Below are 15,408 nucleotides of genomic sequence, written 5' to 3'. Positions count from 1 at the left end.
ACACCTGCATTTCTCATGCCTGGCTTTTGGCTCCTGCATTCATATGGTACACATAAAGTACCTATGTTTAAATCTGCTGAGAACTACTGGCATTTTTGAATTGTAGAGTTAGATGAACCACATCAAGACTTTCTAAGCATGGAAATTTTAATACTGCAGCATCAGTAGTTTTAAAGCTGTAACTTTAAAATGTCAATGGGTTCTGACAACCTCACCAGCCAGCAGATTTCAAGACTCAGAAAACAAGGTAGAGCTACAAGTAACACTTATTTAATTTAGGTGTGCACGGACATTTATTGTAGCAAAAAGATTGTTTCCACCATGCTTTTATAGAATCTGCAAGTCGGACTGAATCATAATTTTTAACCCTTAAAACTCAGCTCAGTTCAATTACAACCATAGAAACTGACCATAGTATCTGAATGTCACTAATTTTATTACAAAATTTTTATTTACAAAATGGAAAAATAATCAAATGACTATCGGCAGGCCATAGTTTACCCAGTGATTGAAGAAATATTAAGCAACATTTCCATGCACCCACACATCAGGTCATTTCTGAAATATGCAAACTCTTAAAATTCCTGTTAGTAAAACTTTAATGTATTCACAATACTTGTATGTTTATGAGGAGGGGGGACAATTCATGGTCTGTACAGTTGTTTTTTTTTTTTTAATTTTTGGCTTTTATCAGTACAGTAGTGAAGAATTTGTAAGTAAGAATTACACAAGTAACTCTCACTGTGCTGAATTCACAAGAAAAACATGAGTGGTTTGATGCCTTTGCACTAAACAAAAGTCAGAACTCCAAGGTCATATTAAACTGAAGCCTTCATTGTGATCAATAGCTTGGATCAGTTTACATCGTAGGGTTTCTTTCTCTGTATATTTTGGGAGATCTAGGAGATTAAAACAGGTATGGGAAACCGGGAGATAGCTCTCACCACCTCCTGTTGACTGGATGACTAGTTTCAGACTCTTCATACCAAGAATGGGAATTCGATCACTACCTGTCAAAAATACTGCCAAGGAAAGTGATTTAGACAACACAGTGACCACAGTCTAGCTTTGCATTCATTCTTTGAAAGGAAGTACTCTTGGTGAATAATGACAAAAGCATTTAGAAATCCTTTTTGGAAGAGCCATTTAGAAAACTGGTTACACTAGCCTTTTAATTTTTTTGTAAACCAGAACAACTTTCTGAAGTTCTCTCCTACCATATGGGTCTCAGGGACTGAACTTGAGTCGGGCTTCACTGCCTAAGCTACGTTTCCAGCACTCTCTAGTCCTCCAACACTTTCTCTGAAACAGGATCTCAGGCAATTTGCACAGACTTCACTTGAGCTCTACAGTTAAAGCCGACAACTCTAGCAGCCCCAGGGGATCTGACATGCTCTTCTGGCCTTTTGAGTGAAACCTGTATATATTATACTTGTACAGACATAACATACATGTAAGTAAAAATCTAATAACAAAGACTAAACTGGGCTAATACTCTGCAGTTTTAACAATTAGATTTTTGTCTCAGAATATACTTACATAGAAATTGTTTCTTCTTTTCTAGTGGTAACTCATGAAACACCTCCCAAAAAATTTTTATCGTGGGATGTTCTGCCCAATACTCTCCTTTGTATTCTGTATTCTAAAAATAATACAGCCTTTTATTAGCATTAAGGAGTATTCCACAGACCTATCATGTTTAAGAGTAGGAACTATTGCAATCCTGGCATTTTACAATCCAAAGATACTCCCCAGAAAGGGAAGAACAGACCTATCATTCTTGTAAGAATTTACTAAAATAGTGCGAGAGGTTTATTAAATACCAACATAGGATTGGGCAAAAGTTTCTTGTACTATTTTCAGGAAGACCAATCAGAATTTGTTAGTTTCTACTAAATTTTTTTCTTTTTAAAACAAAAATGCTAAGAGCAATAATGTTCTGTTGGACATCAGTTCCTGTGGTGCCCCTCAAACAGCCTCCTACAAGTCTTTTCCTTTTGTAGTCCCCTCCCACCAGGGATGGGCCTGATCTTAAGGCACCAGTTTACTACTGGGATTTGGTAGAAAAACAGGGAAACAAAAGTCTTAAGCATGGGTAGAAAGTCACTCAGTCTTGGAGTAGGGTTCCTATAACATGTTTCCCAACCACCTCACCAATGAATGCCACCACAGAGGGCACTGTAGGGCAGGAAAGGCAGGAAAGTATCTAGAATAACCACAGCAAGGAACTGTAGGAAGGGCAGAAGCACACACAAGGAAGGGCTAGGTTCCTGAGAATACCTTTCCACTCTGACAAGTGAAGGGTGGTTTTTCCTTACCTTCTCCAGTTCTTTCCAATCATAATTTGTATTCCCAATAACCATAGCTTGTAACTCATTAGGCTGGAAGAGCAGAAGAACTTTTCCTCCACAGACCTTATGAAAGCCTGCATGGAAAGCATCAAATAAAGATGCCACTGATTTATTGAATATGTAATCCACATAGGCATCAACGAACTCCTGCCTAAAAAAGAGCAAGGCACAGATGCACAAGTCACACGCACCATTTATGGAGAATACCCAATATTTATAATGACATTTTTGCTCCTTCATTTCTTGCTACTTCAACTGAACTCAGAAAAATGAGTAGAGTTCAAAGGGATACCATCATTATGGGTAAAAAGAAACCAATCCAAAACCACACCAAACCCTATTCCCCCCTTCATTAAAAATAAAAAACAAAACAACAGCAAAACCACACTAGGTGTGATGACAAATATTTTTATCTCCAGCACTCTGGAGACAGGCAGGTGGAGCTCTGAATTCCAGGACAGCCGGGGCTATGTAGAGACTCTTGTCTCAAAAAACAAAACATAACAAAACCAAACAAGCAAACAACAATGTCTTAAACATGATCTTGAAAGAATGCTCAATACCTATTTCTTGGGTATAAATACTGTGTAGATTCCTTGAAAACAAAGGGATTGAGAATCTACTCTCAGTTGAACAGAGCTGACCCAGGGTTCTAACTTTCTCCCTCCTGTCCAGTAGTTACAGCAGGATGGCTGCTGAACTGACAGTATTTTTCAATGATTTATTTGGAAATACTTTGAAATTATTTGATAGCCAGCTGCCTTACTGCTAAAATATTTTTCATTAGAAATAGCCTAGGAGCCGGGCAGTGGTGGTGCACGCCTTTAATCCCAGCACTTGGGAGGCAGAGGCAGGTGGATTTCTGAGTTTGAGGCCAGCCTGGTCTACAGAGTGAGTTCCAGGACAGCCAGGACTACACAGAGAAACCCTGTCTTGAAAAACCAAAAAAAAAAAAAAAAAAAAAAAAAGAAAAAAGAAATAGAAATAGCCTAGGAATAATCCTGAGTGCCTTATAGACAGGCTTTTAAAAAACAAAACACATAGTCTCTCTCATAGACCAGGCTGGCCTCAAACTCAAATCTGACCACCTCTGCTTCCAGAGGATTGGGATTAAAGGTATGCCATTACCACTGCCTGGCTCCCTTAGTCAGCACTTCCCAAGACTGATTTTTTTTGTTTTGTTTTGTTTTGTTTTGTTTTGTTTTATTTTGTTTTTCGAGACAGGGTTTCTCTGTGTAGCCCTGGCTGTCCTGGAACTCACTCTGTAGACCAGGCTGGCCTCGAACTCAGAAATCCGCCTGTCTCTGCCTCCCAAGTGCTGGGATAAAAGGCATGCACCACCACCGCCCAGCTCCAAGACTGAATTTAACTCAGTATCTGAACTGCTTTTCTGCAAAATAAACTGGTGTCTTCTGGGTATTCCAGTTCATCTTACACTGCTTTCTCTGATGTGCTCATCAGTGGCCATCATTCCCTTTCAAATCATGTTTGCTGTTGTCTCTACCCATTTCTCATGTTCCAGTTGTTCCTTTACTTACAGCTTAAAGGCAATCTCATAAGCAAGGCATATTACTTTTCCATTTAACGTCCAAATATTATGTTTTTTTTTGTTTGTGTTTGGACTATGAGACAGGGCATCATTACATAGACCTAGCTGGATCACAGATAACCGCCTGCCTTGCCTCCTGAAGTGCACCACCATACACAATGTACGATACTATTTTCTTTAAGTTGTGCCATTTTTAGTAACCAGAACATGCCTATTAATCATCATCATTTGCGCTGAGTCCTGTGCAATCCACTTACCGATTCTGTTTGTTAACAGCAGTGTCTGCACCATTCAGAACCAGCTCCTTCACTTCTGTTGCACCGAAGTTTTCAACTGTGATCTAGAAATTTTAAAAAAGTAACATTTTCTCTCATTAAATATACAAACTAACAAATACAAGTCAAAACTATGCTACCAAGAGCCTACCTACAAATTCTTAGAGCCACAGGACTCCACCTTTTCCAGTAGTCTGCTATCTCACAGCATCAGGGATACCTTACTAAGTAGTTGATTAGTTAAATACGGGCACGTAAGCATTCCTCATAAAAAGAAAGGGTGATGTCCTTGAGGAAGGAGCCAAGCTGACAGGCAGGCCATCCCACCTGCCCCAGTCCTGCACTTCCCAACATGAGCACACTTCTCATGTGCTTCTGTTATGCCGATTTGATCACAGGTAGTTTTTAGTTGCATATTAATTGGGCTTATAAGGAGGTACATTATTAAAACCTTTTATTTCTCTTACTAGTTTGTTTTTTATATCCACAAAGCACTGAAGTGGGACTGAGTGGCTGAGTATGAATATATCCTTGCCTTTCAGTTCACTATCTTATAAAGGAGGAGAGAATAAGAACACAGTATTACCGAGCTACATAGGAATCAACAAACCTACTGCACTACACACATCAACTCGACAAACAGATAAGAAAATACTCAAGTTCTGAAAGTGCATGGCAAGTGGCTCTACAAACACAGCAGGGAATGAAAGGAGACTGAAGGGTAGAATGATATCAACACAGGAATAAGCTGTAAAGAAAGCCAAATTCCAGAAGCTGGAGAAATGACTCACTGGCTACAGTGCTTGTTTTGCAAGCCTGTGAAACTGAGGTGGATGCTCAACACCACGGCTGGGAGCTGTGGCACGCTGTGTGGCCAGCCAGTCCAGCAAATCAGGAAGACATCCCAATGTCTCTAGCTTCTACACGCACTGTACAGGCAAGCCAATCAGTGTACGTGTACACACATACACACATACACACACACACACACACACATCAATGTTTTAAAAAAGAACTGTCTTTATGTTCTCATACAGCTTTTAATGTGCAAGAAATAAAAGGGGCATGGACAGCCTCTACAACAGAGCAGCAGTTAGAAATGCTTGATTTGCCACTACACACACACACACACACACACAGAGAGAGAGGGAGGGGGAGGGGGAGGGGGGAGGAGGGAGAGCGAGCGAGAGCGCTTTCCTTCCCCCGTACGCTGCCTTTTCAAAACAGGGTCTTGCTGTGTAGATCAGGCTGGCCTTGAACTCAAGAGATGTATTTGCCTCTGCCTTGGGAGTGCTGGGGTTAAAAGTACACATGACTAGTCCAGAATACTATTTATTTTTTAATGGTTAATTTAAAAAAAACTTTTTTTAAAAATTTATTTATACTACAGTACACTGTAGCAGTCTTCAGACACACCAGAAGAGGGCATCGGATCCCATTACAGATGGCTGTGAGCCACCATGTGGTTGCTGGGAATTGAACTCAGGACCACAGGAAGAACAATCTATGCTCTTAACTGCTGAACCATCTCTCCAGCCTGGTTAATTTTTTAAAATTAACTTCCTCCCAAATTCATTCCTACCTCTCAAACTGGGCCCATCCCTGCCAGAGTCAGCAATAAAAAGTCAGAGACCCTCTCGGAGGGCAGGAAGCAAAGCTGCAGAGAAGACTGAGAACAGAGCAGCTGCCTAGAGGATGTTTAGACAATCCACCCTGTTGAGCTGCCTACAGACTGCGCAGTGTGCAGTGTGCAGTTTGCTCCAGGCTCCTCTAAGTAATTCCCTACCCATATTCCTGTAAGAAACCCCAATCTCACTGGTTCACCAAGCTGGGCTGTGGTGGTATCCATCTCTCTCTCCAGGAAAAGTTGTGTCACACAAAACCCAAATATAAAGGACTGCTGTGGATGGATGGGTCGTCCACTCTGGAGTACAGCTCCTGAATGTGTAAAACGACCAGGAACCGTATCTGGAAAAAACTGACTCTCCCTTCACCAGAAGCCATCACTTGGGGTGAGCAGGTCTGTGTGTGCAAATGGGTATCAAAGTGCAGTGCCTGTGGAGCCCGGAAGTACCATGCCATGCAGTACACCTCAGCTAATGGCAACTGTAAGCGCCCCAAATGGAGTGCTATACATTGAACTTGGGTCCTTTGTAAGAGATGGACCTCTTGCAGTCCACAGTAAGATGTTCCTTGTGAGAAAAAAAATAGTGTACTAATTCTACTTCATCTTAAACATGCACTCACTTTCCATACAAATACACCGGATACACTGCAATCTTATAATGATCTAGAGGTCTGGCAAGATGGCTCAGTGGATAAGGTGCTTGATTGTGTAAGCCTGACGAGCATGAGTCCAATTCCCAGATCCATGGTGGAAGGACAGAACTGACAAGCAAGCATGGACATGAGTGAGCAGAGAGACGTACTGGACAAATCCATCTATTAGGCAGTCTGAGTTCATCAGTAATGCTGTCTTTCCATTATGTTCCCATTTCTAACCATTTCTATAGTCACAGGCTCGGAAATGAATCCTGAGTGAGTCTCCCAACCTTAAGTTCTCTTCTTACTTAATTAGCAAAGTACCTAATTACTGAAGGCACAGAGAAGGTGAACAATGACTGACATGCAACTATTTCAGTTTACTTCATCAGTAAATTAAGGACAAAAAATAATCTCAGGATTAGTGAGGATAAAATGAACTAATACATGTATTGTGGCTGGCACATAGTAAAAGCTCAATAAACATTAGCTGTAGGGTTAAAAACCCCATCCATGGGACTAGAGAGATGGCTCTGGTTAAAAGCACTGGCTGCTCTTCCAGGACCTGGATTCAAGTGTCAGGTACCACATAACAGCTGTCTGTCTGTAACTACAGTCACAAGAGATGCGCCCACACAATCATGCAGACTAAACACCCATAAAATATATATGCTTTTAAAAAATCCTGCACTGGAGGCAGAGGCAGGCAGATCTCTGTCAGTTCAAGGTCAGCCTGGTCTACAGAGCAAGCTACAGGACAGCCCGAGCTACACAGAGAAACCCTGTCTCAAAAAACAAACCAAAAAGCATTTCCACTATGGAAGAGACACACCCTAAAGCCCGGCTGTTAGATAATGAGGCCAAATTACTTTTGCTCATCTTACCGTAAAGTTCAGACAAAATGTTTCCTCTATATCGTCTTCCGGATAGTCCAGCAACTGCTGCATGCTTCTGCAAAAAAAAAAAAAAAACAAAAAAAAAAAAAACCAAAAAACCCCAAATGCTTCTTTAAAGTGAAACGTATGCCACACTGGGCTTTACTGAAATCATGTCTATTCCCTTAAAACTGTTGAGACAAACAATGAAGCATGGTTACTTTGTGCAGTCCTCTCCTCTCAGCCTCCAGCCCATCCCTAGCACTTTCTAACCACTGACCTCCCGACATCTGGCATCAGCTCTTTCAGATCATCCAGGGATGGCTTCCTTTTCAGTAGCTTCTTATATAAAGCCAAAGGAAAATGGAGGTCCACAATAGTAAAATTATAAATTGCTAATCCACAGATAACACCAATTAAGTGGAACAAATCACTGTCTTCAAATGTCTAAAACACAAAGAAGAAAAAAGTGAAAGACTTGTCTTCCAAGCTAAACCTTGATTTTTAGTACAAAAATATATTCTCCGTAAGAAGGAAAGAATTGAATACACAGAAAAGTAACCAATGAGAAAGAAGCTCATTCCTATTCCTGTCTTCTTGGCATGAACATCACTGGGTACAGTTCCATGCAATGTACTTTCTTTTAAAACTTGTTTATTAGCTGGAAATACATAACTTTAATCCTTAGCACTGGAATTAAAGGCATGCTCCATCACTCTCAGCCTTGAATTAAAAAAAAAATTTTTTTACTGTTTTAGGGGTTGTGGCATTTGGGAAGCAGGGGCAGGAGGATCTCTGTTGATCAAGTCCAGCATAGTCTATATAGCCAGTTCCAGGACCATCAAGATTACAGACACATATATGTCTTCACAACTGACTTTTTCCTCCAGAAACAAAAGCATTTCATGTCGTTAAATATTAAATGTGGGCTGTTAGGCCTGCCTACAATGGACATGGCCCTGCGTTTCATACCCAAGATGGATAGGGATGTCAGGATGGTTAACAGACAACAAAGGTGAAATACCTTAAAAGAAAATTTGTTCTTGGTATGTGTATATGTGTATGGTATATATGGGCATGCACATGTGCAAGACAACCCTGGGTCTCATCAAGAAAGCTAGTCACCTCCTTTGAAATATGGTCGTTTACTGGGCTGCAGCTCAGCAATGAGTCTAGACTGTCTGTCCAGTGGGCCCCAGAGATCCGCTTTGACTTGGCCTTTCTAGTGCTGGGGTTACACTTTGATTAGCTTTCTGTCGTTTGTTATTTTTCTGAGGTAGGGTCTGGCCTAAAACTGGAATTTTAGATGTAGCCTAAGCTGTCCTCAAACTCAGCTCTCAAGTGCTGGGACTACAGTGAGTCACTATATCCTGCTTATGATCAGTTTTTTTTTTTTTTTTTTGGGGGGGGGGGTGATGGTAAAGATTTCTTTATTTTAGCTATATGGGTGTTACACCTGCATGTAGATCTACCCACCAGAAGAGGGCACTGGATCCCAGGATCCCACGGGACTATAACAGTTGTGAGTGGCCACGTGGGAAGTGAACTCAGGACCTCTGGAACAGCAGCCAGTATTACTTATTTAACCACTGAGCCATCTTTCTATAGCCCTTATGCCAAGCTTTTTAAATGGATGGATGCTGGGGATCAAATAGAAGTCTTTATGTTTCTAAGACATGTGCTTTAGTACGAACTGAGCTATAAACACAACCCTTAAAACAGTAATTTTTTTTTTTTAATCAAGGCTGAGAGTGCTGGAGCATGCCTTCACTTCAGTGAATTCAGTGCTAAGGCAGAAGCAGGTGGACCTGTGAGACAGAGTCCAGTGTATACAGGGAGCTCGAGGTTATTAGAGGTTCATTGTAAGACCATGTCTCAAACAAAACAAAACAAAAACATATGACATACATTCGATGTGTACATCCTGTGATCCAGGTACACTCCTGTACACTCCTGTGATCCAGGCAACTAGGGAGGCTAAATTAAGAGTATCGGGAACTCGGCAGGGGTGGTAGCACGCACTGGCAGAAGAAACTGTGAATTTTAGGCGAGTTTGGTCTAGACAGAGTTCCAGAATAGCCAGGGCTACATAGTGAGCCCCCATTTCAAAAATAAAATAAAACAAAACAATAACAAAAATAAAAACCCAAAAGGAGTTATAAATAAGGAGGAAGGAAAAAAATGAGACCAAGCTTGGCTTCTGCCAATGTAGCTTTTTCTGTAAATCTGATTTAGAATTATACAAACATGTTATATACTTATAAAACTAAATTACACTAAAATAACCAAATCAAAAAAACCCCTTAAACATGTACACATTGATAAACTAACCATAATAATCAAAATAATAGAGTTCAACTATTTCAAATGACAGCAAACACCATTAATTTTATTTCTCTACTCAGCTATATCTTAAAGATGAAATAAATTACTCAATAACTTAACATGATTTATTTTCATGTACATTATAATATTGGTGCTATTGTTTGGCTGTATTTTTAAATTCTTGAACATTCTGCAGAACTGCCAGGGTGCTGCAGATGCGTGACAAGAGCCCAGGCGACAACACCTGAAGCCCTCCAGAGACGGGACCATGTGGATGGGCATCAATAAAGACAACTGCAACAAACCGAGCAAACACAAACCAAGACCTATGCTGCAACCACTGGCCCACGAGCGGGATGCCTACCGAATAATGCAGAGGGAGGGATTTCTCCGTCAGTGTATAAGCACTGAGAACAGTGTAATCGAGTACAGTATTGGCTGCCCTCAGGAATTACCCTGAGCACTGAGCATCAACAGCTGCTATCCTACACAAGACAGCCAGCCTCCTTCAACAAGTCTAAATATACTTATAAAGAAATCTCAGAAATAACACAGGTGACTCAGGAATATTTACAAAACAGAATCCAAACATTTTCTGTAAAGGACCAGCTGGTAATGTCTCAGTCGTAGCTGAATACAGGGTCCTAGCAATTAGTGACAACGTCTCTGATGCTCGCACGTCCAAGCAGTCATGTCCAACAGGTGGCTTCCTGTATCAAAACGTGTGGTAGGAAGACTTGGCTCACACACTGTAGTTTCCTGGCCCTTAATCTAAATTCTAAGACATCAGTGATCTCTAAAGCTAAATGAATTCTCCCCAGAAGAGAGGCTAGTAATATAGTAATTACTACGCAATTCTCCAAACTGAAATATTCAGAAGAAAAATTCAGCATTATTTTAAAGCTGATTTTCCCTCAATTTATTTTAATTTGAAATGTGTAAAACATAAGGCTGTGTTTTGACAATAAATCTAAACATTCCTAATTTCAAGTTGTAATAAAGCAGACCTCTGACCAGATTATGTTAGAAACAAAGATATAAAGAAATAGTTGTGGTAGATGGGCATATTACCTTATCTGAAAACCAGATGAGCCTAGAATCTTCATAATATCGAAACATGCCATATTTAGGATCCAGTAATTCTCTCATGATGAGCAAGAAGAACTCTTTGCGTACACCTCCTGCATCAACAGCATCTTCTCCAACAAATATAACCTAGAACAGGGTGACATGGACACTGAGCAGACACTGAAGAGCTGAGTGCATCTCAGAGACCTGTGAACATGCTATTCACTGCTAGTAAATCTCACCAACCCAGAGTTTCAAAATATATAATTTATATGACTCAATGGTTAGAAGCAGTTGTTGGTCATACAGAAAACCCAGGCTGGGTTCCTAGCACCCACTTGGTGGTTCACAACCACGTGTAACTACAATTACACAGCATCTAACCCTCTCTTTTAACCTCTGCCAGATCAGACCATGTACATGGTGCACAGACATGTAAGCAAAGCATACATAACAAATAAAGTAAGTCCGTAACTAAAAACAACAAAAAAAACCCCCACAAAGTGTTTCAAACACACACACACACACACACCCCACCCCACCCCACCCCACCCCACCCCAGAACAGCTTTTACACAGAAGTCCCAATTTATGCAAAGTGCTTACTTACCTTGAGTGGCTTTTTGTAGTCTATATTCTTGGTTTTCCTGAGGACTTCCATTGCATCTCCTACAATATTCTCTCTGCGAACAACTAGAATTAAGCAAGGATTCACAGACTCAATCACCGGGAGAAAAAGAGAGGAGACATTCTGCCTGTGGGCCTGGTCAATAGCCATCTAGAAAACAAACAAAAAAACAAACAAACAAACAAATCAGCATTTCACTTTACTTTCAGGCAGTCTTCTTTGTTAACCTACCCTGGCTATGAAGCTGAGAGTGGAGACTGGAATGTGAATGGTCCACTAAGCTCATGGATTTACATATTTAGTTCCCAGAGGGGAGCTATTTAGGAAGGATCAGGAGGTGTGACTTGCTGGAAGACAGGTGTCACTGGGCATATGCTTTGAGATTTCAAAAGCCCACCTCAGGCCTAGCCACTTTCTTCTCTGCTTTCTGCCTACAGACCAGGATATAAAACACCGGAGCAACTGCTCTGGTGGCATTGCTGTCTACTTTCTGCCACAGTGACTCACCCTCTACAACCGTAAGCAAGCAAGTTCCCAATTAAATGCTTTCCCTTGGAAGTCTCCAATTGCTGGATGATGGGCTGGGATCACACCCGGCATCACCACGCCCAGCTATTTTATTTATCCTAGTTAACATAAAGTTAGGAGGTTCACTGTGATCTCTCTCTCTCTCTCTCACTCACACACACACACACATACACCACATACCATATATATCCCTCCCCATAAGACATCTCCAAGTCCCTGACACCAAAAAGAAGAACCAAATATATACCTATGACCAACCTCAAGGTAATTTTCCCCTTCTTCCTTTTTTGAGCTAGGGTCTCTGTAGTCCTGGCTGTTCTAGACCTCACTATACAGACCAGGCTGGCCTCTGAACTCACAGAGCTGGGATTAAACATGTGTGTCACCATGCCAGGCTCAGGGTGATTTCAAACTCTCACCATTTAAATGATGAAGTTCCTCCACTTCCACAGTGAACTTTTTATTTATCTCATCTCTAGTTCTGCCATCTTTTCTCACATATACAATTAAAGGCTAGAGTGGAGCCAGGCTTCTGGAACAGTCTATGGTGAACCTGATGGAACTGTTAGAAACGACAGACTGAAAAGAAAGGCTAAACTACTCTATTTTTATTACGGCTCCTTTTAAATAGGCAGCTTTCCCGTCTGTATGTCTCATGTCGCAATTCTCACAGCTACACAGGTGTTGTGCAAATGACAGTCTACAATGGCGTCCCCACACATTATTATCTCAAGTGTTTCAAATACTAAAAAAACAAAAAACAAAAACCCAACACAGAGACAGTTTTTTAAAACATCCTCAAATCACATTACCATTGCACAGCACTTACCTGCATCTGCAAGACTGCGTCTGTCTGTAGCAGAGTAGTTTTTGCCTGGGCATCAAATACAAACGGATATGTACAAATTGTCACAGGGATATCTGCCAACTGGAAATAAAGAAATTAACTTATCAGTTAAAGCTACCTCAGGTGTGTGGGTGCTGTCATTTTTTGTAAAGATGATCATTACACTCTAGTTCATTCACTGGTATGGTTAGAAAATTTCAAAAACATCACTCTTTGACTACAGGATTTTTATTCATTTTATATAAGGCATTAGTATGAACCAGTCCATAAAACTGCAAACAGCAACTTGTGAATGAACTCATGGCTTTGTGAATGTTAGGTAAGTGTTCAACCTCTGAATTATATCCCCAACCCTTTGTGTTTTGAGCCCAGGCTGGCTTCAAATTCTTGAATTTGTACCTTCACTGGGATTACAGTGTGTGCCAAAACTGAAGTTAATATAAAGACAGTACTGAAATAGTTCTCCCCAGGTGATTTTTGTTTCTTTTGGATTTTTGAGATAGGGTCTATTTACACAGCTCTGGTTGTCCTGAAACTATGTAGACAAGGCTGGCCCAGAACTTAGTGATCCACCTGCCTCTGCCTCCCGAGTGCTGGAATTAAAAGCATGTGTCACCATGCCCAACAGAAAAATTTATTTTGTATGAGTATGTATGCAGGCATTCTGACATCATACATGGCACGGATGTGGAGGTCAGAGGTGAGTTCTTTCCTTCTATCAGGTAGGTCCTAGGGTCTGAACCTAGGCTTGGCAGCAGGTGCCTTTATCTGCTGAGCCATTTACATTTTTTAATTTTGTGTTTCTCTGTGCATGCATACTCTCCATAATGTGTGCATGGATGTCAGAGGGCAATCTGCAACAGTTGTTCTCTCCTTCCAACAGGTGGGTCCAGTGGCAGATACCTTCACCCACTGAACCATCTTCATATCTCTCAATCTTCATTTCTATATAACGTCACTATGGATCTCTTTTTAACTCAGTGGTTTCAACCTTCCTAACGCTGCGACCCTTTAATACAGTTTCCCAGGTTGTGGTGACCCCCAACCATACAGTTATTATTATTTTTTTTTTTTTACTACTTCATAAGTATAGTCTTGTTACTGTTAGGAATCATAATGTAAACATCTAATGTTCCCAATGATTTTAGGCAACCCTTGTGACAGGGTCGGTTTTGACCTATAGGTTGAGAAATGCTGGTTTAGCTCCTACAGGGAATATGCAAACATTGAGTTATTTCAAGTCCTGACCATGTTTCAAACGGTGTTTTCAGCCCCCCCCCCCCCAAAAAAAACCCCACAAACTCGTACCCATGGAGCCTTGTGCATTACAGCAAGAACTCTAGCCCTAAGCTGTGTCTGATACCAGCCCTATCTTTTCATAGTTTTATATTTTACTGAGAAAGCAAGCAAACAATAATTATATAATGTAACCTAACTAATGCTTATTAGTTCAAGTACTAGAAAAACCATACCAAATAAGCCAAAACAAAACAATAACATGTAAGAACACCGTAACATAAAAGAAGTAACAATATGCTAGTTCTGGAAAGGAAAGCGTAGGCCACCCACTATTCAGGTCAGAGTACTGCAACTTTATATATTAAAGTAACACACAAAACAAGAACAATTTGAGTATCAATTATTAGTTTAAAAAATAGATCATTGTGTTTCTGTAATATTTTGCTCTATTAGGTAAGCATTTATAAAATTTTAAAATAAAATTTATTTCTCAGAACATACTGTATTTTATACTGGGAGACAAGAATAGGGAATATTTCAAAGTAGATCTTGTTAGAAGGTCTAATATAAGTGTAATCATTGTTTGTTGTTGTTGTTGGGTTTTTTCCCTAAGACAGAGTTTTACTATGCAGCTCTGGCTGGTCTGAACTCACACTATGTAGACCAGGTCGGCCTCAAACTCAGATATCTGCTTGCCTCTGCATCTCAAGTGCTGGGATTAAAGACACATGCCATAACACCCAGCAGCAGGCTTTAATTCAGAAAACTCTTCTGAATTATATAGGATATCTTAATATTATACAGGATAATTTCTATGGAGTCAACTTTTAAAACCAACATAATATACATAAATATTTAAAACCAGATATGTATGTGTGTACACACTGAAAAACAAACAAACAAAAACTCACACTAAAGACAAATTTGACTCTTGACCCAGGAAGGAACAGAACACCATTCGTGACTCTGAGACTGTATGGCCCCAGACTTACCTCGGTTAATCCATGGCTGACATCCTAGACAGCAGTGCAGAGTGCAGCAATGGGGAAAGAGCAGTGTTAGTGGTCTAGTTCTAGACAACACGGAGCTCATATATTTTGCCACAGCTGAATATTGACTTAATGAGGTAGAAAATAAATTAACAAAAAGGTTCACCATCCCATAATGCCTTCCACCTCTGTCTCTAGGAAGGAAAGACTTTTGGGCACTCTAGCATCAGTTTCAACAGGTCTCATGTATCTCAGGCTGGCCTTGAACTCAGTGCCAGCAGAATATACTTCTGATCATTTTGCCTCTACTTCTTGAGTGCTGGTATTATAAATATGTCCAACTACATATGCAGGTTATCATAACTTTGTTCTTAAGTTTTATTTTTTTAAAACTTATTGGAGTGTGTGTGTGTGTGTGTGTGTGTGTGTGTGTATGCATTCACGCCACAGCATGTGTGTGGAGATCAGAAGAT

The 15,408-nt window shown here is 40.4% G+C and overlaps 1 protein-coding gene across 3 annotated transcripts in view; it reads right to left on the bottom strand.

Annotated features, from left to right (window-relative positions):
• Positions 1–417: 417 nt before the first annotated feature.
• The window catches only part of Herc4 (HECT and RLD domain containing E3 ubiquitin protein ligase 4), a 64,396-nt gene continuing 49,405 nt past the window's right edge, over positions 418–15,408 (bottom strand). For 2 of the 3 annotated variants that reach the window (XR_013105454.1, XM_034524111.2), the window contains 9 exons: positions 12,690–12,788; positions 11,315–11,482; positions 10,709–10,852; positions 7,593–7,759; positions 7,322–7,388; positions 4,158–4,240; positions 2,319–2,502; positions 1,540–1,642; positions 418–1,022 (listed from right to left, as the gene is read on the bottom strand). Coding sequence is in view for 2 of the 3 variants with exons in the window: in XM_034524111.2 (XP_034380002.1) it covers positions 814–1,022; positions 1,540–1,642; positions 2,319–2,502; positions 4,158–4,240; positions 7,322–7,388; positions 7,593–7,759; positions 10,709–10,852; positions 11,315–11,482; positions 12,690–12,788 (1,224 nt within the window). In the remaining variant the exon portion in view is untranslated. Of the gene's footprint in view, positions 1,023–1,539; positions 1,643–2,318; positions 2,503–4,157; positions 4,241–7,321; positions 7,389–7,592; positions 7,760–10,708; positions 10,853–11,314; positions 11,483–12,689; positions 12,789–14,938; positions 14,963–15,408 lie in introns of all 3 variants that reach the window. The other variant, XM_034524110.2, reaches the window with a different exon arrangement.

The sequence above is a fragment of the Arvicanthis niloticus genome, chromosome 20 (assembly GCF_011762505.2).
Source record: "Arvicanthis niloticus isolate mArvNil1 chromosome 20, mArvNil1.pat.X, whole genome shotgun sequence".
In the NCBI taxonomy this organism is placed as follows: Eukaryota; Metazoa; Chordata; class Mammalia; order Rodentia; family Muridae; genus Arvicanthis; species Arvicanthis niloticus.
The sequence above is the reverse complement of the archived record's forward strand: the minus strand, read 5'-3'. Positions and strand labels throughout refer to the sequence as shown.